Source organism: Falco punctatus, assembly GCF_963210335.1.
Source record: "Falco punctatus genome assembly, chromosome: 1".
Classification (NCBI taxonomy): domain Eukaryota; kingdom Metazoa; phylum Chordata; class Aves; order Falconiformes; family Falconidae; genus Falco; species Falco punctatus.
Genome location: NC_137580.1, coordinates 58,900,786 through 58,926,133, shown reverse-complemented (window position 1 = coordinate 58,926,133; position 25,348 = coordinate 58,900,786). Strand labels below are relative to the sequence as shown.

Genomic DNA, 25,348 nt, shown 5'->3' with positions numbered 1-25,348 from the left:
CTGTTTATGACTTAAGAGAAACTGGCATTTAACCTAAAATCCAGAAGATTATATTATTATATAAACAAATGACATAGCTCAGAAAGGAGGGGGGGGGGGGGGGGAAGGCAAAGATTAAGCAATATGTTCCTGGCTTTAATCCTAAGGTAAAAAGCTGTGTATGTGCCAAATATATTTTTGTCTAGTGTTTTTGTAATGAAATTCTTCCATAACATAAGTTGCTTGATTGGTTTCCCTTAGCATTTCGGTGTTCTGTGTTTCTGTGGGTGTACTCTGAGATGATGTTTAGAACTGGGCTAATTTCAGTCTTACAGTAGACTAATATTCCTGTGTCATTAATCTGATTTTTCTCAGTTCACATAGTTGCTTAGCACTGGATTTAGAGATCAATTTGAATGATTGAAGCAAACACATGTTCATCTTTAACTCTTCTAAATTTTGAGTTAGGACAGGTTAAATCATGGAGGTGGTGCTTCCATACATGCCTGTCTCAGTCTGCACCATCTGAATTTCTAAAGAAAAAAACAACACTGACAGCTCTGTCTTAAAGTTCAGAGATGCTGGAATAGTCAGTTTTCTCTTGCTGTATTTAATATCACAGGTAATAGGAGGGAATTAAATAAATAGGGAGAAAAAATCTGAAATAAATAAGGAGGAAATAAGAAAAGGGGTGAAATATTTAAAGGTGGGGAGGACGTGAAAGATGGAGTGAAGAAACAAAAGAAGGGGAGAAGAGAAATGAAGCTTAAGTGATAGGGATATCCATTTTTATGTATTCTGCTGAATTCTAGCATAGGGTAAATAAATGCTTTTTTTGGTAGCTGGTAGATTGCCATGTACCATGATGTTTCTCTCTTTTTTTCTTTCTTTTTTTTTATTTTTTTATTGTGGTGAGGCATTATAAAGAAAAGCTTACATGAATTTTCTAGAGTCTTTCAGTACCCTTAAGTATTCTGTTTTGGGACATGACACCTATTTTGGTTAGCCTGGTTTGGAAAGGTAGGATGTAATTCCAGTGTATGCATTTTGATTTGTGTCATTAATACCGTTTTGGATAAAATCTCTCTATTATCTCCCCTTACCACATACTTGATCAGGGTGTTCAAACTACATTTGTTTCCCAGAAAACTGGGAAATTATATTGTAAAAAAGTTCTGCTGCAGGTGCAAAGTGCTCTTCTGTCCCTACTGGCAACATGCAGGTCTGAATCAGTTATTAAATCCCTGGCAAACTTTGAATGGCCTGTGAGGTGGTGACGTTTGCTTCTGGAGAACAGGTGAAATCTGATCCAAAATAAACCCTCTTGAACAGCTAGCATGGGAGTGTCAGCACCAGCTGCTTTGATGTACTGATCCATTTCTGCTATTGCAGATGACTTGCTAATAGAGACATAGCCAAAATTTTTCACTTTGGTTTTAGGTTAGTAGATGAGGGCAATGAACATCTGTGATATTATCTGTTTTACAAATCCAGTTGCAACTTTCAGTGCTAATATCTACAGCTTTCAAAGTGGCAGAATGTTCTTTGCAACTATTATTAATACAAACTGTCAAGGAAACAAATAAATACAAGTGACAGTGAATCAATTTACTAAATCATAAGTGCCTTTTGAAATTCTGATCGCTTAGTCTGTTTTACTTCTGTGCTTATATTCCTAAATCATTGCAAATAGGAGTCTCTGATTTCTTTCATTTCATAATTTTTATATAGAATTCTAAAATTTGTATACTTCCCATCCCAAATATTTTGCTTGAGCTGCTCATCTGCATTGAAAAATCCCCAAGTCCAGTGTTTTATTGCACTTTGTGTTTTGGGGTTTTTTGCACATTATTAAGTAGGAGCAAGGCAAAAAATGGAAAAGCGATGATCTTCACCGATGTTTCCAGTTATTGCCATCTTTCTCTGCACTGAGCTGTCTTGAATCAAGATAGACCTGGCTCAGACTGAGTTCCTCAATTTGAGTTTGTAGATGGTAGTTGTTAAGGTTTTGAAAGTTTAAGTAATATTTGGTTGCCAATGTTAAATCACTGTATCTTGAAGTAACAGTTGCAAGAGTTCTCCCTATCTGTCCTATATAATTTGAAGTTCAGAGATTTCCAATAATTTTGCATGCTTACTGCTAGTGTAACATCCCACATGCCAAAGCCAATGATTAGGACTAAACTTGGTTATCTTTCCTGTTTATTAGGTCTCTGCAGAATCTAGGTCTTAGCTTTCAGCATTTTTTTCCAGAAAATTTCCAAGATTCAAGTAAGATTCCTATTGATAGGGACATTAAAACAACCACCCTTCAATATAATCCTGCAAAAAAAAAATATCTAAGTTTGTAGCAGCACATGTATCAGCAGCATTTTGGAGAACTTGAATAAAAAAGCAAGCCAGTTATTTTTTTCAAACAGTTATTTGCAACATTATTTAAATTGTTTTTATACAGTCTATTCCCTCATGTTTTAACTAGCATAAACATATAAAAGTTAGCATATTTTATTTTCCTAGGCTTAAGCAACTTTCCATTCAATTTGTATAGTCCTTTCTAAAAGAGTGATTATTACAGCCACGTGTGTATGTGGCATTTTAGCTAAGGAGAGTGATTGAGTCACCATCCCTGGAGGAATTTAAAAGACATGTAGATGTGGTGCTTAGAGACATGGTTTAGTGGTGGACTTGGCAGTGCTGGGTTGGCAGTTGGATTTGATCTTAAAGGTCTTTTCCAACCTGAATGATTTGATTCTATTCTAAAAAAACATTGCATTAAGTAAAAATCAAAATTTAGTATTTAGATGCTTCATATAGCAACTTTGGGAGGAGGCCTCATTGAGGAAGGTGCAAGCCTCAATTTAAAATGAAGAAAAATGTTGAGTCAAAACATGGAAATTGTAAGTAAAAATTAAGTTGTACAAAAGAAATTGTAACTCTTCTTTATGAAGAGTCCTCATAATTTTAAGTAATCTTGTCTTATGAATATTGCACTTTTATGTTGAAGTGTGTGCTTCATTCTGTGTTTGCATATTTGTTAATGTTAGACATCAACTAAACTGTTTCAAGCCTTAATGTATGCTTAAATACAGTACAGCTTTTTTCATTAGCCTGTTAGCATGTGACCTCAACATACAATTTATATTCATTTTAAGATTTCCTGTGAATATTGATAGCTTTTGGAATCCCATTCCTCAATACTGGTGTTAAATAGCAAGACCCTAGGTCATTGAAACTATGTTCACAATGTTCTGAGCAGAAGAGAATTGCTGTTGAAAGTAAAACTTGATTATAGTTTTACTTTTTCATAACTGATATATTAACTGAAACTTGGAATAGCTCTAATGACTTTATAAATACCTTCTTAATGTTACTTTTCAGGACTTTTGCTGAATGATCTAAGTCAGATTCTGTTAACAAAGTGGGAAAAGAGCCTATAAGGCATGGATTACCACGTTTGCTTTCATTTAAAATATTGTAAAATACATCTTGTGCAACTTTATTTTTAAATAGGTCCTACTTGCTCGTTGAGATGGAAGCCTTTTAAGCAGTGCTAATTTTAGCATCTTCAGTAACAATCTGGAAGGAAAGGTTCTAAATGTTTGCAAATAAAATATGGTGATACTAATTTGGGACGTGTTGAGAACTTAAGAATGCAGAGGAGGCTTTGAGGGGCAAGGAGTATGCATACAGAGACATGTGTTTTGGTAGATAATGTGGCCTGATAATTCTATGGAAGTAAAGCTTGAGAAATGGTAGAAGAGAAAAAGAAAAAAGCTGAGAAAAGTTTAAAGTTACGCAAACGTAGTGACTATGGTCCCAAGTAGTTGATATAACTTTTGTAATATGATTTTGTGTTGAGTATTGTAGATGGTAAAAAGGACTAATAGTTCTTATATAAATAAATTTGATGACTCATTTGAAACTTTATTTAAAGTTTATATGGAAGTATCAGGCCAGAATCTGAATTTCCAAAAATACAAAAAGGAGCTGAATTTGTGATCCTTTTCCCCCCCATAACCTAATCTTGAAGATTCTTCTCTCAAATACGGTAGCAGCAAAGCTTAAAAAAGATTGGCTTAGAAATTCTTCAGTTACATTCAGTGTTTTATGTCTTTTAATCAATGTCATGATCTTAAAATATTTTTGAAAGAGCCGGGGGAATGGGAAATAATTGGCAGAATTTTTGCCATGAGTGTTGAATTAGTCTGCAAGGTTCTGAAAGTCTTCATTACAGAAATTCCCAGTGCTTGAAGAGTAATATTGTGTCATAATTGATCAACTTAATTTACAATTAAATTGACTGGACCCAACATTTTGAAGGTCGTACTGATCTATGGGAACAAGGTATTTGTTGGTCGTCTTTAGCTGCTTCTCTGGTGACCCTCGGGTGGTGAATTCAGTAGGTTTTCTGGAGTTGCTTAGTCAGCACAAGCCCTGAAAGTTTCTTCTCATGTCAGTAGCAAGCCACAAAGGAGGAAAGCACGCTGCTGCTCCTCAGGAGAATGAAGAAAGAATGCTTGCAAATTTGATATCTACATAAAATGACAATGTTTTGGAAACACAGAATGCTAAAAGACAGTTGGTTAAATATTACAGTGCTACTTCAAACTATGGCTTTCCTTTAAACAGTGTTTACTGAACATTCAGAAATTCCGTTGTGTTCAGTGCTCTCATATTTGAATGCTTAAGTAAAGGTGGTGTTCTTTGTTTATTTCCATTTATATAAGAATATATATGCAGAATAATTACAGTAAAATTACATTAAATTTAGAGTTGACTTTATGTGCTTTTTTCTCTTGATGCATTGCTGTTTCTGCAGAGTTCATGCAATGCTGTCCCTCTTGCTAAAATAATGCACCATCTTTCCAGCCTCAGCAAGTCCAATTATTGACTAAATATTGGATGATGTTCCATTTCCTTTTGATTCTTGCTTATAGCAGGGTGGCAAAATGATATCTAACATCTATCCCCAAAGTGGTTGCAACAAGCTTTGCAAAGAGTTTCCAGGGACAAGAAAACTAAAGCTGTTCTGCCTTAGTTTTGTCCATTCTTTAGCTGAGACAACAGTTAAGACATTTCCTCTCTGTACCAATTACAAAGTTTTATTTTGTTTTGTTTTTTCCCTTTCCTGTTAAGGCACTTCCTGCCTATGTAATATGAAGGACTTGTCCTATATCTCAGGTTTTGCAATCACTGTAATTCCAGTTGAGGCTGGATTGTTACGTTGAAAGTTAATTGCAAGAGTAACTGTAGTGTTTGGTTTAATGAAATTAAGTAGTGCAATGCAGGGGTTTGTAATTCCATAACAGTAGTGTTGAGTTTTCATATAATGTGTAAACTTGCTTTTTCTGTAACAGGTAGTTGTATTGGGGGAAAAACTGAAGGAGCTACTGGCAGACACCAGAAATTAGAAAAGTAAGTCTTTACTTTTGTTAAATCTTGTTAATCTTATGAACATAACAGTAAGCATGCTAATACAGAAGTGTATTTTGCCACATCTTTTTTTAATACACTGAAGTTAGCATCCCCTAGCATTTCCCTTGTTTTATTTTTTTTGTTGTTGTTTTTCTACTACCTCATTCTTTCTTCTGTTATCATTTTCTGGTCCTCAGGATGATGTGCAGGACTTCTACATGAAAGGGGTTGGGGGAGGCAGGAAGAGGAGCTGCTTGTTTGTTAATATGTGACTTGGACTGTGCTTCAGTGTTGGAGCTTAAAATGTTCCTACTCTCTCATTTTATGGAAATGTGAATTCTCACTTCTTTCCTTTTGAAGATGCTTTCCAGTGAAATGCACTGCGTATTCCATTCTTCAGGCAGTCAAACAGTCCACTCTTGACAAAAGATTTACAGAGTAATTTAGCTGTGCATGAGTCACCCGTGCTGGGAAATCTAAGCATCAGAAGCACTTCCACAGCTGCACAAATCGAGGATTGTGCAATCAACTTGGAAGAAAAAAATTATGCTTATCGCTAAATATTTTTATAGTGTTTTATTTCCATGTTTGCATTTCTACATTAGATGGATAATTAAGTTTCAGAGTAAATATTAACTTTCTGAAACACCTGTCACGTGTTCTTGGACATTGCTGTTCACAACTGTCCTAATCTTTTTATATAGGTCCATTTGGTACGCTTGTACAATTCTAACTAAGAGTTGCAAATAGCTGCTGCTGGTATAAATCATTCTTTCATTAAATTTTCTTAGTTTCATATTATTAATCTAGGTGAATGCCCTTGTACAAGTATCCATACAGAGTATCATCTTAAAACAGTCACAGTTCATGCCAATTAACATGTTACTTAATAAGTATGTTAACTACTTAGCAACACATCAGGTATATATACTGCTGTGCTTTTACATTTTGCTTGAGTTTCCCATTGACTTTAAAGCTGAGTTCTGGGTTTGTCTTCATATTCCAAACCTGATCCATGAGTCTGGATCAATGTATATAAACCTCATTCTGTCCAGAAATTTTGTTTTTTACAGGTTGCCACATGAGATGCAGCAATGCATGGGAGAGTACAGATATTTCATTTAAATATGAAGCAGACTTCTCGAGTAGTAGCTACAATGCTGCTCTTTGACAAAAAATTTGAATCTCATTTTTCTCAGTTTTGTTCTCTGGTTGTAATTTAACACATGGTGTTAGGTCAGCATGAAATGGCATTGTTGCCAAAAGCTGTCTAACCTGGTGATTCACTGCTTCCCCTTCCCTTGTGCCAACACAGCTTTTGAGCAGCCATATGGTGAAACAAATGCAGTTGATTTAGCTGAATGAAACAATATTTGGGTTAGTTTTAGGCTGGACCAGTTTTCAGCTGTGTTGACTGTGTGATTACAGATACTGATGGTAGCAGAAGAGAGGGAGTTTAATATGGGTGTGGAAATGAGTGGTCAAAGTAATGATCACAGGCTAACATGAAAACCTTTGTTTGACCAAGGAGTTTGGTAAAAGTGCTTAAAAATGTAAGTAACTGTTAGGCTATGAAGTAGTAGAATCTGTATCCTAGCGTCTGTAGCCATGTATGTATGTAGACCTGCATCATCTGTTATATATTGATCTTGCTATCCTACATGTCTAATTCTTTTACCTGTGGACTGATTCAGAGGAAGTACTTGGTCTGTTTCTTCCACATTCTAGGTGAGTACCCTGTCCATGAGTTAGGAATAAGTTTTTGTCTCCTGTTTAAAAAAAAAACAACCAACAAAAAACCAAAACTTGAATTCATTTCATTAGGATGGCTGGCATGGCATTCTGCTTTCCCTCTGCCTCCTCCACCCCTTTTTAATGTGTGCATAACTGAGAAGCGGTAAGATGTTTCTGAATGTGCTAGGTAATGGTATCTTAAAGGAATTAAGCTGTTATGAAATACGTGGTTGCCCCTTAAACGGTAAAGTGAATTATAAATCAAACAAAACTGATTTAAGGCCTATAGCTATATGATTAAGTTTCTCCTAAATAGACTGTAAAGGCATTGGGTGCAGAAATAACTTGCATAACTTAACTTCTTACAGACAGTATTGGACATTTGTTGACGACTTGGATTTCTGAAGATTTTAGAATGCAATAGTGAGAACAAAACAAGAAATTGTGACTGAAGGTTTTTCTAGATTAGTCAGTACTGTATGTAAAAGGTATTAGTGTTCATTTGGATATAAAACCCGATAAATCTTCATTGAGCAGATTTTTCTGGTCTAGGATAGAATTTTGGAAAGAGTCGTTTGTATGAATTTAAAAAACAGCTTTGTAGCTACCTTTTCTACCTTGCAACACACATGCGTACTAACTGGTTAAGGTGCTCACCTAGTATGTAGCTTCATGTTTTTCTGCAAGATTAATTGTAGTGGAGAACTGAGTGTTGTTGTAGTAATAATAATTGTGAAGCCTCATTTTCTAAATTTAAAAATGAGTTTATATCAACACTCAGCAGAAATTTTTTTATGGAATGGAAGAAGAATTTACCTTGCTTTGAATGTGTAGTAATTGCATCTGTTGAATTTGATAATGAATTTTCTCCAGGACAGTTTTCAAAAGTTAGTTTACTTTCTGTATCTAGACATTCTTCCCTCCTATTATTGGGGTGGATGAAAGGCAATGTTTAACTCTTTTATGTGTCTCATAATTTTCATGAATAGTTTACACTGTAGGAATAAAGTGTTTAATAAATGTTTCCTCTTTGGTTAGCTTTATTAGTATTCTTGGCATTATTTATGCTCTGAGGAAAGTGTGACAATTAATTTTAGACAAATTGTTTAAACTAGCATCCGTATCTGATCTAAAACATTTAAAATTTTTAATGCTCTGTTTCATTAATATGCATATTTGTAACTGGATAAATAATTTCAAAGTGTTGTTAACTCCAGGATAGATATCTTGGTACGCTGTTTTAATTTTTTTTCCTTTAATTTCTGTTAATATTGAGAAATTATCGATATTTTTTTTTTTTTTTTTGTCTGGTAACTGTTCTGTTGAAAGTCATTATTTTGTGTGTAGTAGGTAATTTTCAGGGATAATTGGTAATATTTAGTGGGAATTTAAACTTTTGAGCATATGTGTGGCATTTTTTCTCCTTTTGAACTTCTGAAAAAACTTTTGTTCTTGGCTCTGTTTAAGAGGCTGGAAGAAGGATGCTGGGATTTTACTTGTTCATTGTAAAATATACCAAGTTTAGATGCCTCCATTGAGAGACTAGCAGACTCTCCAGATTCTACACAACGTGTAACGCTTTTTCCATAGCACAGTGAGCATTAATTGAGGATCTGTTCTTGAGCTGGCTGGCTGCAGGTCCCATTAAAGGAAGTGGAGATTTAGAGACGTGAAGGTTTTCACTTTTGAATTGTAACACCGACAGGCTAGCTTGATTAAAAGTCATGCTGTGAAGTACTGCTTTTTTTGTTAAGCCCCTCAGCCATGCCAATTTTCAAAGGTACACGAAGCCACACTTTTTTAATAAGAGCATGATAATAAAGACTGTATTTAAAACTGTGATAATGTGGATTCTTTTGGACACGTCATTTCACAAATCTGCTTTGGTGTGTTGCCAGAGCTGAAAGGGTGCACACCTCCAGTGGGAGCCAAGGGAAGGGTGGCAAGAAGGAGGCTGGAGCTTTATAACAACTGGTGCAAGTGGAATCAGTAACATATAGCCACAGTCTTTCTCTTGTACAGGCTAGTTGCACACAGCATTTACCAGCATTGTTTCTGCCACACTTTACAGCTTTGTTATTGAAGGAAAGGTATCTCCAGTAAGGAGCTGTGAATACAAAGGACTGAGAAAATACTTCAAAGGAGAATACGGAAGAATAGCAGTTGTTTCTGATGGCCATGTCATTAAACACTATCTTTTGAATTTATCTTATAAACTTAGCTAGGTCTGTACTATTTTTTTGTTATCCTTTATGATTTTCTGAGAAAGGGAGTGTCCTCACTAACAAACTCTGAAAATCGGTATTCTAATCACTTTGTTAACAATTTGAAGGGGACACATACTCAACACCTCAGGTATCTCCAAGTGTAGTTAATTCGGATCTTAGAAGGCAAAGTTAATACAGGCAACCTGGAAAGGGATGGAGGGGAGAAAAGCCTGGTAAGTGCTTCAGCACCCCAAGCCAAGGACCAGTTATTAGAAGCCTGGCAATTTGCTGAGTACTTTCCTGGGATGGGCAGCCAGGCTCAGGGAAGAGCCCAGATGGCCAGCAAGTTCCTGATGAGGAGGCAGGTCTGAGGAAAAGTCAGAAAGAGAAATGGGTGAGTCACAGGCCAGATCAGTGGGTTATATGGCTGGGCAGCAGTGTAGCCCAGGTGAAGAGTCTGAGGCTTCTTACGGCTTTCTTGCACATACCTTTACTGTAGTCTGAACCAAGATGGGAGTGCTGCACTGTGTCGGGGAGGGAGCTGTGGGCCCATCTCTGTGGTGAGGAAGGGGAAGGAGATGCAGGCTCCAGGTGAGAGTGGCAGCAGAACAGCCAGTCAAACAGAGATCAGACCAAATGACCTGGAGGGGAGGAATGGTGGGCTGGGGTATTTTCTGCAACCAGAAATTGCAAATTGTGTCCAGTCCAAAGTTACACAGCAAAGTTCTCTCTTGATGGCAGCACATGAAGAACATAGGAGAGGATTGCTTTTTCCTCTAATCCTCATCATCCATGTTTCTATGAAGATATTATGTACAGTGACTCTTAGCCAGACTTGTCAGAGCAACTTGCTTAGGTCCCTTTCTTTTGCAGGAGTAGACAAGGACACATCTGTGTTAAAAACAGTTTTTAAGAACTTAACCTCTTTTTACCTCTGTGGTGTTTATGTTGTCTCCCACTCATGGTGATCTGTAGGCTCTTCCAAGTGCTGCTGTTTGTTTGGACTATGTACAAACAGGTCTGTGGGCAGGTAGTATGCACTCTTTCAAGTGCCATTATAACTTGACTAAAGGTGTGATATCTCTAACCACTACCACAACAGGCCTCCTGTCAGGCAGGTCATCTCTCCAGGAGATTGCTTGGGCTTGATCTCTTTCTCAAAAGTCCCTCAGGAACAGACTTGACTGGGTGAGTTATTCTGATAATGGCAATCCACACCACCAGTCATCTGTCCTACTGCCCTTTCTTCATTATGTTGCACAGATGTGTCCTTTTCTACCCCCTGCAAAGGTAGTGGCCCTAAGCAAGCTGCTCTACCAGACCAGGATATTCTGGGATCAAGTTGTGTGGATGTCTGTGCTAGAAGCAGCCCTCTCATACTCTGTTTTCCTGTGAAGCAGGTGTAGATGTACACCTGCTGTTACAGCGTGTTTATCTACAGCAAATGACATTTCTGGATTATGTCAGATCTTCTGCATAAGTACAGGCCAAGACTACAGTTGATTTGTTGACATGATGGAGAGGAGTTTACAATATGTAGCTATTTCCAGCTATTAGAATAACCTTTTCAGCTGCAAAGTTTGGACAGCATTTCTTGAAGTTCCTGTCAGCCCTGCCTTCTGATATTTTTGTTTGGTTGCCTTTTTTTTGTTTGTGGTTGTGTGTTTTTTTTGTTTTGTTTTTTTTAATTTTGCGGTAGAAGATAAAAGGGATGTATGTCAGTTTTAAAAACATATTTTAACAGATAGCCTTTGTTTAGCAAGAAGGGATCAATCCGTTGTTATCCTAATTTGCTTTCTGTTGGTGTGTATAGCGCTGCAAGCAGAGGAACAAGTATTTTGAAACCTGCTAGCTTGTTCTATTAGGCCAAACTATATCTGATTAGAGAGCAGGTTATGGTTTACCTGCCTAAAAACCTGTTGCTCTGTAAAAAGTCGGGTTACTACAGAGGAACAAAACCAAAGCAAATTCTTTCCCTTTTCCTTCCCTCTATTCCACCTCCAAAAAACAAAAGCTGAACAGAAAGGTGGTTGGGCTGGAGGTAAACCTATGAAGCAAAGAGCAAAATGGAGAACATTAGTGATAGTGGTGTGCTATTCTGGGCATGAGATAATGGATCTCTGCTTGCCCATGGTGTAATGTCTTAGTAGACTGAAACACCAGAAGTTCATAATCCAAGTTACCAGAAGCAAACATTTCTTTCCTCCTGGAAAAAAGTATCAAGAAGGTCTATAATTATCCCCAGAATCCATATAATCAATAGGGCTTTTGGTGCTGTGCTTACTTTGAGAGCTAGGTTCTGGCTCAGCTGTTTGCTCGCAGTGTGGTTTTTCTGCTCCTTGGCTGGCTTACCCTGGTACATAACTGGCGTTAGAGCTCTGCTGGGGCATCAGGTGCTGTGGAGGTGTGGGCTGGTGTGCTGTGATTTTGATTCTTTAGACAAGATCTTCTTTAAAGCTTATCCTCTGTGATTATAATAACTAGTTTGTTCCCCTGGCAAAATAGGATTATGGCACAGAGATCAGGTTGTATTAAAGAAGTTAATCTATTTCTGTTTGAAGAAACCGTAGCGTTGGAAAACTGCATTGTTTCCTGTATTTTTCTTGTGATCTTTCCTGGGTAAAATTACTTGTCATAATAATACCTATCACCTTGCATTAATTCTGTCTGAGGGCTGCAATCTGTAAAGTCATGAAAATATTACTTATAAAATCAAGACATTTTTTAAAAAAACTTTTTTAAAATATAAGAGCAGTATTGATTCTTCCTCAAAAATATTTGACAGTGTTACCATTAAGGTGAAGTACTGGAGGCGTAGGGGTTTCAGTAACTGATGATGTACAGAATTAATTACAGGCAGAGCATTGACTATTGTCCCATCCATTTTTAGTCCAGTCGTGACAGAAATCTGTCATGAGCAAGACTGTAGTGTAATATCACAGTTTGCTCTTTGAATTTGTTTCTAAGATTTAATATCACCAGTGTGCATACCGGTATTGATGATAAAATTGGACTGAAGTTACTGAAATTCTTTCATTCGAAAACATTGAATGTTTATCAGATGGTGTGAACTTTTTTTCACTGTTACCTTCGATTGGATTGTGGCTTTTTACCCTATGACTTAATCAGAACCTCGTTTCTTTGGCCAAGCAATAACTTGGCACCCAGTAACTTACTGCCTCGCCATGACTGGTAAGTCGGCATTGTGTAGAAGTGACAGTGTTGCTAGTTTTTGTGATTTTGCTACAGATTGAGAAATGTTATGTATTAATAGTTTGTATATCCATGGCAGCAGCCAAGGTTTGAGATTGAGGACCTCAGCTTTCTTAAAGATTGTAAGTTTCTGCCTTCTTGGTTGCAGAAGAGTTTAAAAACATGCACTGAATGTGTACAAAAGACACAGTATCTAGAGACAAGTACACATAATTCATTGCATTTAAAAAACCCTCATGAATTGTGGAGACAGACCCATGACCTTTGAACACTTGTGGCTGACAGTGCTGGTGTGTAGGCGTCTTAACCTTTCTGCTGGCTTTTGCATGCATGCCATTTCTACTGAGTTAGAGATCTATGTGGTTTTGGCTACAAAAGCTTTTCCGCTGTCATTAGCTTTCCTTTTGGTCTGATTTAAGCTTGCTTATGTGTATTTGTGACATAAACATATTCCTTTCCTTCTCATCTTAAAATCCCTTTTTGAAATATCCTTAAAAACTTCCTTTTTAAAAATTCTCTTTTAGACTTTATCGCATAAGGTTATCAGATATAAGTCCTGCGGTATTTTTCTGAAGTGTTTCATTGTGATTTTTTTTTAAAATACACCTCTACAAAATACATGCTGCAGAGATGAGGTCTAAAATTTTCCTCATTAGAATTCTGTTCGAAGCTGGGTGAGAGTTGGCAGAGTTGTTTGAGTCCAAGCAGTTTAAAAACACAGGTTTCATGTTGCAGACTCTCTAACCTAGACTTCATGGGACTCTTTGTCACTATTAATGTTAGCACTTGTCAAATGGAACAAAACAGAATAGGAGAGGAGGCTGTAAGCACCTAAAAAAGTAGGTCAATGGGCCAGCAGGTTATTTGGCCAGACAAGAGCAAGTGGCTTCATTGAATCATGCTGTAATTGTTTTTCTCCTGTTGGCAGATTGTTCTGTGCTTTAACTTCCTATGTTAATATTTACATCTGTGTTTTAACCACTTAAGAACCTCTGTTAGGTACAGGGGAAGGAGAAACTTAACTTTTCTAATCAAATAAGAGGTAATTCTGGTGTTTTCCATTAAGCGCATTAATAAATTTAAGAGTAGCATAAGCTTAGTTTTTAGATCCCAGCTTCCTTTTTAGAATTTAATATGCTTTAAAATAAAAATTTTCAGAAATGGTACAAGTACATTATTGTATAGTGAATACATTTTATTTTAAGAACCGTAAGCAAGGCAGATAGAAGCACAATAAAGATGAGAAAACTGATTTCATGTAACTTAAAAATGTGGAAAGTAGCATGGCTCAAGGGAAGAATTTATAAATGAAATGTAATGGTATAAAGAGACTGGAAATTGGTGGTCACATATTCATGCAGAGTTTTTTTATGGAAGAGGTGGATTTGTGAGGTTCATTTGGAATACATTCTTGGAAATGTTTATGAAGTGGGTTTTGAAAGAAGGGGTTAATGGCTGTGTCTGAGAGAGTAGCAGTAATGCAGCTGGGTGACTTTGCTAGTTGCAGCAGCATTCTACATGCTAGTAGAAGCAGCAGCATTCTACACATTCTGGAGTCTTGAGGGTGGCGATTCTGGAGATTTGGAGAGAAGACTTAACTCAGAAAGCCAGGAGAGGCCCAAGTAAGAAAGAGTTTCAGCAGAAAAGGTGTTAAAATAATGGTGTAAAGATATACTTTTAAGGTAGCAAGTGGAAATAAGGACGTAGATGGTGTGGGTGATACTGAATTTGAAATTAAGAATGACATCAAGGTTAAAGGTAAGCATAAAGTGATAGTTTAAAGCAGAAAGTAAATTGTGTCAGAATATCCTGCTTATAAAGGAGAAGAGCTTTAAAGCGAGGTGAATTCAGATAGTGAAATACTCAGGATATTTTTAATAAGCAGAATGTTGCATTTATAAATTATTTTTGTTGAAATTACAACTTCTCTTTTATTAAAAGAAGTGATTATTTTACATCTCATTGATTTTAAAACACTCCTTTTTAATTTTTTTACATTTCAGAATTCAATGCTTTTCTGCAGAAGAGGATACATCTAACTCCATATTGTTCTTCAGAGGAACCAGGTTTCATTCCTAAACCTCACACTTTAACAAGTCCCAAAGTGTAAAAGGTAAAGTTATATTCTTATTATTCCTATGGCTTTCTGTTATCAACACTGAAGGGCTGAGTAGCAATGTTAAGTAGTGTCTTTTGATCTCCAGAATGCGACTGAATTTGAATCTTAGAAATAGGTGTTCTCCTTGATTTCTGTAGTGTTTGCCTTAAACTTGACTGATTTCATTGGCCTTATCTCTGCAGCCTTACCTATTGGCTTGTCTAAGCACTGAGAATGTTCAGTGTCTTGCAGATTCGGATGCAAAGACAGAAGGGTCAGAACTTGAAAAGTGAGAAATAAATGCACTACAAGTGCATTTCCTGTGGGCTTTCAGTACTTTTAACTGTTTGTCTTGGAGAGCAAAGCTAGGTTGCCAGTTCTGACGTAGGATCTGTGTACTGTAACAAGTGAATGTTTTGTTGAATTCTAGAAATTCAGTGCTTTGTTAAAATGAAAATACTGACTTTCAGATTCTGATTCTGCATAATGAAGATGTCAGTTATGTCACAGATGGAAGTTTTCTGTATTTGGCTGTACATGTATTTTTCTTTTGCGGATTAAGAGAACAAAATATCATTTTTCCTACAGATTTTTGTATTACTCTTCATCCCTATAATGTTAGGTACCAAATACATTTAAAAATTTAACACAGGGCTAAAAGTGTATTTAGTGCATACATGTATTAGTGCATACTGTGTAAGCTTAAATGAAAACAAGTTTCTAGCTGGTGTCTTGATTTTAAACTAATTCCATGCCAGCAATGGTAGTTTGCTTTTACTGCTGAGCAGCTGGTTTGTTGTGTGCTTTTGAGAAAAGTCCAAACAAACACTTCTTCATAATTTACTTACATCTTGCCATTTCTGGCTGGTTTTCAAATAGTGCAGCTCCATTACTTTATAAAACTTGGCCAGCTAATTTGAGGAATTTAAATTATGGTCAGTATGGTATGTGTAATTCTTACTTTGAAGAATTGAAGTAAAGGAATGGTTTGCTTCCAGTGTGTTCTCAGAGCACTAGATTTTGGAGAATAAAGGCAAGATGAAGAGGTAGGTAAGAGGGCTCATGGGCATTTGGGCAAAACTGCACGCAAAACTTGTGATGAACCTTTAAAAAGATAGTGCTGCAGCACAGCTCTCCCATTTACTTTCCTGCTACATTCAAGTTATGAAACTGTGGGGAGAAATACTAGTTTTGTGAAGCAAACCTGCATAGTATGTGGCTGTTGTAGACTGTGACAGTTTTGTTGAAACAGAAGCTTTCTTCCTCAGTTTCCTCATATATTAAAAACTGGGATAAGATTTTCATGGAACACTTTGCAGACTGGGTCATGGAGTTGCTGCCATATTTCTTTGTCATATTAACACTGCAAGTTCCACTGGATTTGGCACTCTCAGAAACAAACCCTTCCTTCTCAGAAACTATTAGTCACTAAAATTACTAAACCTAGCTCAAGGTTCCTCAAACTATGGCCCGTGGGCTGGATACACGCCCCCAGGGTCCTCAATCCGGCCCCCGGTATTTACAGAACCCCCCAGCCCCCCCCGCTGGGGGTTGCGGGGGGGGGAACCAAGCAGCCGCAGATGACTGCCTGCCACTGCATCCGTGTACCGCCCCCCTGGCTAAAAAGTTTGAGGACCCCTGACCTAGCTCCTTTGAAATAAATGTAATGCCTTTTTACTATTAAGTTTGTAACATAGAAGAATTCCCAAATACCTGCAAGTTCAGCTCTCATAAAACTTCTTCCTGCATGCAGTTGTTCCTTAATCACTGAAAATGTTACAATTTTGATGCTCCTTTTGAGCAGCCTCTGACAACTGACTTTTCTATATCAAAGGAAAAGATTGAATTTGATTGGTTTATGTTTGACTTTCAGCCTTTCTGTAATCTGTGTAGTTTTCTAATTTTTGAATACCTAAAAGTAGGTACTTGTTGAATTAAATGCTACTTTTAATTTTACGTTCCTTCTGTCACTATTAATACATCATGCACATTCTTTATTCAAAATATGTACAGCTGGAAAACCAAAAGCTTCCTGCTGAAACTTTGTAATGAGTAAGTGACTGCTTTAAGAAACAGCCAGGTTAAATAACTTTCTCACAGGAGATCACGTTCTAATAGGTATCTTAATTGTTACTGTTTTGTGTGTCTGTTATAACAATGTGCTCAAGAATAAAATATAGTAAGAAATAAATTATAGCTGTAAATTACTATATGCCAAATGCTTTCTGTTTGCATAAATTTCTAAATAGAATGTGTTATACTACTGAGAAGTCTATTTTACATCTGTTCCACCTTCAAATTTACGAGAGCCTTTTAGGTAGAAGTTAAAATAAAAATGAAAAGCTGAATCTGAATTCAGAGTCAGAAAAAGGGTTGTATTGGTTTAGTCCAGACTTTTTTATCATGGCATTTAATAAAACAATGTTCTTTTGAACTCTCTGTCATGTAAAATGAGATATTAAGTCCAGGTTATGACGTTAATGGAGACTGCATTAGAGAAGGTAGGAGGGCAGAGCAGTAGGTTGGAAGAGAGTGGAAGATTAAGAGCAGCTTATAGAGAAGTGGAAGCTCGAGTATGCTCTAATGAAGAACCTGTTTATTCCTCCAGAGTCACGTTTTGATATTTTTTTCTTCTCTTATAGGCAAACGTACAAATGTCTACCACAAGACTAAAGTGTGATATGTTATGTTTTTTACCATAAGCACTCATAAAATGAGCTCCATTGCAGACAGGTATGTTAATAAATACTGAGAGTTTTGAAGGAATTGCTGTTCAATGCTTTCTTTACTAGTCTTTTTCTATAGTTCACATACACAGAATATTAAATTTATGCAAGAAATAAGAGGAGTGAATTTTCGGCTATTTTTGACAACGTTAACTTTGGTAGTTGTTAGATGTGTTATTTTGTATTGGAAATACTGAGTTTTGTTTGTGTACTGTAATACTCAAAAATACCATTTTCAGCTATGGAACAGCATCTGTGCAAGTTGAGCTGGTTTATAATGTTTACTTGGATTTCTTTTTTTTAGTACTTCAGTATTTGATTAAGGAAAACAAATACATTTAAACAATTAGTGATGCAGCAGATGAGAGTAAAGTGACCTGCTAACCTATTTCAAGGGAAAAGTAATAGCTGAGACACGTTTTCTACTTGGTTCCTTGAGCAGGACTTTCTTAGCAGCTTAGGTGAACATCTGTCCTTAATATTCTGTGAATTACCATTTTTGAGACTTCAGGCAATGAAACTTGCATCAAATTTATAGAAAGTTAAACCACATCAAAATAAATAACAATAAAAGTAAAGGGTAAAACTTCTAAAATGCTTCTTTGACTTGTCAGTTCTTTTAGTGAAGTTTTGTGGCATTTCACTGAGTCTTCAGCCTTTTGAATATATTAATTCCTTTTAAAAGCTTTATGTAGCAGCATACAAAATAATTACTTGCTAACATCATTGCTTATCATAAGGTACAATTGATTGATGATTTATCAGTTATAAATCAGAGAGATGAGGTAAGCTTTTTAGAAATATGGTTACTTGGCTTAAGGGAAGGAAACAGGATTAAAAAAAAGGTGGACATAGAGATCAATGTGAACAGCACTAAACCAGACTGAAAGCAGACAGAAGTTGTTAAAGGAATAAAATGTGAATGTCCATTATACAGCAGTTTTGGAAAACAGAGGAACAGTTTTGACTTGACTTCTAAAACAAAAGGAAATGGAATAAAGGGCTTTTATGAAGTATACTGAGGCATCTTCAAAGGAAAACACGTTCTCATTTTGATATTTTAATACCTCTTCAGCAGTATGCAGACAGGCGTCAAGTTGAGGAAAAGTTATGTGATACTTGTTGAGAAAGCAAATATAATGAAGTAATCACTGGTTTTATTGATATTAATTGTATATTTATAAAATTACATATGTTTATGAGGTATGAGCATATTCCTCAGCCCTCTTCCATTAATAATACTACAGTATTTAAGAAAAAATGTACTTTCTTACTATAAATACTTCCAATAATTGGAATAGAAGTTTTCAGTAGGTAAAAATAAGTTATATATGTTCTCTGTCATGTTTTCAAAAGGGTAAGGTAATGCAAATAATCCAGAAGAGAGGAAAATAAAACAGTGTTCAATTCAGTGTTTGCATAGGGTTGTAAGTTCGCATTAGAAATAGTCTCAAAATCCTTTGAGTTGTTTCAGAAACGTAAGGGGTTTTGCTTTCTTTCTAGTAAATGTTCTACAAGGAGAACTTACAGCAGAGTTGGCTTCAGGTTATTGGTGATGGTCCTTGTTAGACATCACAGTAAAACAGTGCTTTGGTTTCTTGATGTAATGGAGATGATGATTAATGAGCTCTTCCCCCCAACCCCTTCATTATGATTGGACTCCACAAGAGAGAAATTTTATACTCTCAACATTTATTTCTCTTCGGTTTTTTTTTTCAGAAATGATGGAAGCATTTTTGATGGGCTGGTGGAAGAAGATGACAAAGATAAAGCAAAAAGGTAAGTTTTTACGTTATTTAAAGCTAAGAAATGTCCTGTACTTGTACACTTCAACTTATGGGGGTGATTTCTAAACAATAAAAACGTGATTCTTTTATAAATAGTCATATTACTGAACAGCATTTCTTTTACTGTTATTCTTCAGATATATTGTGTATTTATAACTGTGGTTCAATGATTTGTATTTTTGTAAAAGAGTGCTTTATTCCAAAGACTTAGCTATACCGCTTTGTGAGAAGGAGGAAGCCACCCTTCAAAAAATGGTGTCTGAGATACAGAATAAGTGTGCTTGTGACACTCCTCACAGCAGGAATTCTTAAGGGGCTGTTAGCATCAGGAACCTGGCAGTAGTATGCAGCTTACTGTAAGAAAGTTTCATAGGTGTTATAAAATGTTTCCTGTTCTGTTCTTCAGAGTGTCTAGGAACAAGTCTGAAAAGAAACGTCGAGATCAGTTCAATGTACTTATCAAAGAGCTGGGTTCCATGCTTCCAGGTAATGCTCGGAAGATGGATAAATCCACTGTACTGCAGAAGAGCATTGACTTTTTACGGAAGCACAAAGGTAATTATTTCTAATAATTAAAAAATATTTGTAAATTCTTGATTTTTTTTAAATGATATTCACTTAGTACATAAAACATTAACAATTTTGCAGCTCCTTTAAGGAAATTGTAAAACAAATGTAAATAGCTCCTGAAGAAAGATGTTTAATATCACAATTTAGGTAGCACAGATATAACTATGATTTGACTTGTATCTTGCAAAAGTCAGTACTAAATTTTGTTTTGTCCCATAGTTGTCAAAGTCGTCTGTTTCATAAAACAAATAATTTATTTTTGAAATAACCTTGAAGTTTTTTGTTCTGGGCAGATGGAGACCTTTAGGATTAGTTGCTTCATAAGGTGCAGATTGTCAAAATTTTACTTCACAAGAAAACTGCTGATCCATTTCAGTGGAAGTACTTGCTGGAAGGACTTTGATATTTAGATAAGACTGGTTTGAACAGTTGGTTTGTCTCTCCAAGGTCCACATAAAGCAAGATAAATCACTCGAAAACATAGTCTGAGGGAACTTAATGCTCCCTCTCATCATGTCAGGTATCTACACAACTGGCTGCTTTAAAAAAGATGATAAGGCGGGAGAGCATTGTAGTCTCCAGCAAGCATTACTAGGTAGGTTGTTTGATGAGAGAGGGTGGCATGCAGTGGGCATACAGGCAAGCAGCATGGGTGTCTTATTTTTTTCTGTTAGCTAGAAAAAAACACCAGAAAATCTATAAATACTTTTAGCTGAACTTTCTAATATCAAGACATATCCACTGATGTATAAACCAATGAGTGTGTGTTGTTTTGTAAACTGTCATATGAAATGTCAAAATGATGAATGTCTTCGAATATCCTTCCTATGTTTTGTTTTTCTGGTTGTTTGCATCAGCTGGTGCTGGGATACACCCAGATATGTTGCACTGAAGTTCATTACAGATCATTAGTTCTGTCATGAAAAAACTATTCCACCAAGTGTACATTTTTTATGGCTGTTTGATATTTATGTATTTTAAAAAATCCCTGTTTCTGTGCCTACACTTGTTCTTAATATGGCACCTTGTGGCTCACAATGCTAAAAGCAAGATTAAAAATTCAAGAAAATTAACTCTTGCTAGTTAACCCATTTCCGCCAGTAATTTCTGAGCATCCATACTAACTCAAAAGCAGTAGGGACAAAAGAAGCAGCTATAAGTTTAGAAAATAAAATAAGTTAATCTGTTAAGTGGATTAGTAGGTATGTATTTATCAACAGTATGTGTGCTAATTTAAAGTATGTTAAGGTATGATAAATATTTTTCCATACCCTAGCATGTCTCTTCCATTAGTGTTATGGTTCAAGTAGCACCAGATGTGTACCGAATAGTGCCATTAAAAGGGTAAACCTAACAATTAAAATGGAAAGGGAGGTGGGGTAATTTGTGTGAGAACTCATAAATTAGGGTTTTTTTTGCCAATTAAATTTTGATTATGCTGTTTCAATATTCTGAGACACGTTTGTCTCATAAGAGAAAATAAAGCAGTGTGCAGGCTCCTTTTCTGTAAAAGTCAGTTCTGTGGGTTCTAAGGCCTTTGTAAAAATTGGTTCTGTTTCAGAATCATGCTATCTTGTATTGATGATTCCTATCATAAAATGTAGAGTGAAGAAAGAACACGTAGTCAGCAAGCAGCGTCAGTCATACTTTATTTTTCAAAGTGCTTTCTGAGAGTATTTTTTTAAATTATTGTTATTATTTTTTTTTTTTTTAGGATAAAGGGGCAAAAAGCAGCTCTGCAGATGGATGTCTGTTAGGTCATGGTGCATTTGTCCTTCACCTGGTGGGACTTTGTGTGACTGCACCTATCATATTAAGGACTCTAAAGCTCTGGCTGCCAGTGTTTACTAGCATTGCTCTGCACTGGTTTACATTAAAGTGTTTTGGACAAAATGTTGGCAAAGTTCAGAAACATATTTTGCCTCCTGGGCTGCCTGGATCTGTTGCAATAAAGCAGAATGACCCTAGCAGTAAATTAATTGTTCAGTGCTGATTAGCTGCTTTATTGTTGAAAATCCTACTGTGTTCAGCCACCAGGTTTTGATTAACAGCATTGCTTCTGGTTCTTTCTGGACCATTTCCATGTTGGCCAGACTTGGTACTCTGGTGGCAGCTCCAGATTGGCCAGTGTGGGTTCTGTTTCTCATTGGGAAAAAACAGCAGGCTAAACGCACTGAAATTCTATTACTGAGAGCTTGTCCTTGGCTAATGCTGCCTATCATCTTCCTTTGAATTTTTAAACAAGAAATTTTTGAAAATTATGAAATACTGAAGAATTCAGCTGTTTATAATTACAACTAGTAGATTGATACTCATACAACCCACAGATAAATACTACAGATCTTGGCCCAGCTGGCAATTTCTTTTGAGGATACTCAGTGCTGATGCAGAGTTGCTTCAGATCCTGGATCTGAAGATGGAGTTTAATGTGCAAGTTTTGTTATCCTCTGTCTGGTATCTGTCTCAGGAACGTGGCCTCCGTGCCCTTTATCTTTGAATGCAACCTTCTGCCAGAATTTTTAGGCATGTCACTGAAGTTACACATGTGAAACAAGTTCTTTCTATGTTACTTGGGCTTTGTTTTCAATATCATACTTGTTCTAATTACCGGAAATGTAAAAGGACACCTGTACTTGTGGTAAGATAATTCAGAATGGTTTGTTAAAGGCATGAACTTAAGCTTTTATTTAGTATAAATTCCTTCGACTGCGGAAGCCAGACTGACTTTTTCTTTAATTCTGAAGTAGGATGGTTATATGGACCAGAATGAGCCAGTGAATCAGACTTTTCCAGTTTTGAAGTGGAGATTATCTGTTTCCTGTGGACCAAGTGCATTAAGTTCCTTGAATTTTGCCTCTGCTTTGGTGGCAGATCTTTTCATTTCTGTGTCCTTTGACTTGCCCCTCAGCATTCAGTATTTATTCTGACTGACAAGTTAAATTTGGTGTAATACTTAGGCTGTCCTTATTCTCCAGCCCACTTTGTGATGCCATTTCAAAATAAATAGCAAAAGCCTGATCGGTTTATGTTTTTTGTGAGATCTGATCATTCAAAGTTCTGGTCCATCTTATTTGTTGATATTTCTTTTCCCCTGTTCTTGCAGCTTTCCACTTCTTGCCAGTTTCTTGCATGAAGTTGCTGCTGGTTTACTTACTTTTATTTAAGTCTGAAGCTTTTTTGTAGTTTTCCTCCTTCAGTCTGGGAACCAAAATTCTGGACTGTTCCAGCCCTTTGCATATTTCACTCAGTTGCAGGTTTTCTGTATTCTTTGAGCCATCTGAACTAACAAACTAGCTTACAGCTTTGTACAGACTTGTCCTTTAGAAATCATAAACCTTAAAGACATGGTTTGGTTCTTTCGATTTGTCTGAATGCTTTATTCATGATTACTTGTTCAAGGTTGTTCTTACAACCAGCACTTCTGTAATGCGGTTGTTACTCATCAAAACTGCAAATACTACGTGGTTTTGCTTCTTGTTTCAGTTATCAGTTGATAAGGATGCATCAGCTTTCAGAACCTGGGATTTTTTTATTACTATTTTTTATTTATTTAGCAGCTGTTATTTCTCTTACCTATGTATGGCATGTTAATCTATATATTTCTCTTAAGTCCTACAGTAATCTCTGTTCAAAATTCATCTCTGTGTATGAATCGGACTGTAATTCTGCAGTAGAGTCTGTTACACAGCTCTTAACAGTCTTTGTTGAAACTACTCTTTTTGTAATGTAGCCTTATGTCTTTACAGAAAAGAGTGGGAAGAAGAGAAAGGACAGCAACAACTTTTAGTGAAAAGGTTAGAATGACCAGGATTGGCCAAGATACTTGAAGATTAGGCATTTTAATGTTCTAAACTGATCAGGAATTTTGGCTTTCTAAATCTTTGAAAACAACACTCAATGATACATTTTATTATGGTCTCAGAGGAAAGAGTATTTTTCCATTGTCAAAATCCATTACTTACTGTCATAAACTTCAGCATTACATTGAAATTTGGCAGGACTGTAGCACAAACTGGTAGAAGGAAAGAGAAGACAAATCTGGTTATGACATAGAGGAGAAGACTTTTCTTTTTAGGGAACATCTATATGTAATGCATTAACAACAGAGGAGACTGGAGAACCTTCTGCTATTTCCTACTGTGTGTATGTAGCTTAGTGGGACAATAATGGCTTTTGGGAGTGTGAACCCTTATATTGTATTTATGTTACATTGCAGAAATTACTGCACAGTCAGATGCCAGTGAAATTCGACAGGACTGGAAGCCGACATTCCTTAGTAATGAAGAGTTCACACAGTTAATGTTAGAGGTATATTATTCCTGTTTTTCTGGGAGTAGAGTATTTCCTTACAGAGAGCCATTCCTTGATGAAATTTTTCAGTTTGATGGTATAACTTTTTATTTTCTTATTTCAATTGTAACTGTATGTTTTTATTAAAATTAAGGCAAAATTCCTAATGGATGCATTGTAATGCAAAACAATTTTTCTTCTAACTGCATTTTCAATTACATAAAACATTATAACAAAGCAAGTCCACAAATGAACATACTTACTGTCAAAGTGGATATTTTAAATTATCACCTTAAGGAGGGTACTAGTTAAATAAAGAATTGTTATGCATAAATAAAAATCTTAACCATAAAAAAGGCTCAACACATCCACGTAACTTGTAATTTCTTTGCTTTTTGCACTTTCCAAAAATGGTGTGTGAACATTACTTTGCTAAAGATGATTACATGAATAGTTGGATTACTACTACAAATAAACTTCCAGTATAAGCTATCATTTCCTTGGAAATAAGGATAAGTCATTTGTATCTTGATAGTGAAACAATTTTTTGTAATAGTTAAATTATTAAACTAAATGAACAAGCACTTTCTATTTTTATTCTTTAGTTAAAGCTTTTGTTTGAGGCAGATTTAAAAAGCAAAAAGTTCTGATTTTCTGTACTTATTTTTTCCAATAATTCTCTGTGATGAATTTGCATATTTTTTTTCCAACGAGTTAGTAAGTTGCTTCTGTTTTTCAAGGGTTTTTTTAGCTGTTTTTGGCATTTCCTAAGTCCTCTTACAAAATATGTGTTCACAACTAGTGTCTGTAAAGCTAGAACTGTATGATACAAGAAATATTTTCAAAGATGTGAGCTTTAAAATTTCCTATTTAGAAATACAGTTCTGTCATGCTTTTATGTTTGGTAGCGTTCAGCTACAAGGTAGGTTGTTATGTTCAGTGGGAATAAGTTTGAGGTAAGCAGAAGATGAGGCAGGCAGAGCTGTATCGCACAATTTTCAAGTCTCAATAAATTGTTGCTATAAGTTTCTTTTGAGATTGGGAAGACTGAGATTTTAAACTTCCACCTTTTTTGCTTTTTTTCTCTGGCTCATTTTTCTGAGTTTTGTGATGTTTGAAATGATGATGGAGTTGAAGATAACATGCAGGCATAGTGGGAGTGGGGAAACAGTGGCTAGCTGTATACAGGCTTGCTTCTGAAACCATAGATTATTTAAGAACAGAACAGCGTGGGAATTATAAAGCTTATAGTGTAAAAGCAGACTAAGAAGTAGTAATGAAAGGCATTCTCATTTTTATAGTAAACTAAAATTGATGTAAATTGTTCTC

General features: G+C 36.0%; 2 protein-coding genes across 7 annotated transcripts in view; both read left to right on the top strand.

Moving 5' to 3' along the window:
• The window catches only part of LOC308063021 (uncharacterized protein), a 32,714-nt gene extending 18,175 nt beyond the window's left edge, over positions 1-14,539 (top strand). For 2 of the 4 annotated variants that reach the window (XM_080385426.1, XM_080385423.1), the window contains exons 4-5: positions 5,337-5,394; positions 6,468-14,539. The gene's annotated coding sequence lies outside the window, so the exon portion shown is untranslated. The other 2 variants (XM_080385424.1, XM_080385425.1) reach the window with 2 other exon arrangements.
• The window catches only part of CLOCK (clock circadian regulator), a 38,931-nt gene continuing 28,122 nt past the window's right edge, over positions 14,540-25,348 (top strand). Inside the window, exons 1-5 of one of the 3 annotated variants that reach the window (XM_080385399.1) lie at positions 14,540-14,661; positions 17,289-17,379; positions 19,092-19,151; positions 19,566-19,714; positions 23,946-24,037. In XM_080385399.1, coding sequence (XP_080241525.1) covers positions 17,333-17,379; positions 19,092-19,151; positions 19,566-19,714; positions 23,946-24,037 — 348 coding nt within the window. In that variant the 5' untranslated portion in view covers positions 14,540-14,661; positions 17,289-17,332. Of the gene's footprint in view, positions 14,662-17,288; positions 17,380-19,091; positions 19,152-19,565; positions 19,715-23,945; positions 24,038-25,348 lie in introns of those variants that run through there. The other 2 variants (XM_080385400.1, XM_080385401.1) reach the window with 2 other exon arrangements.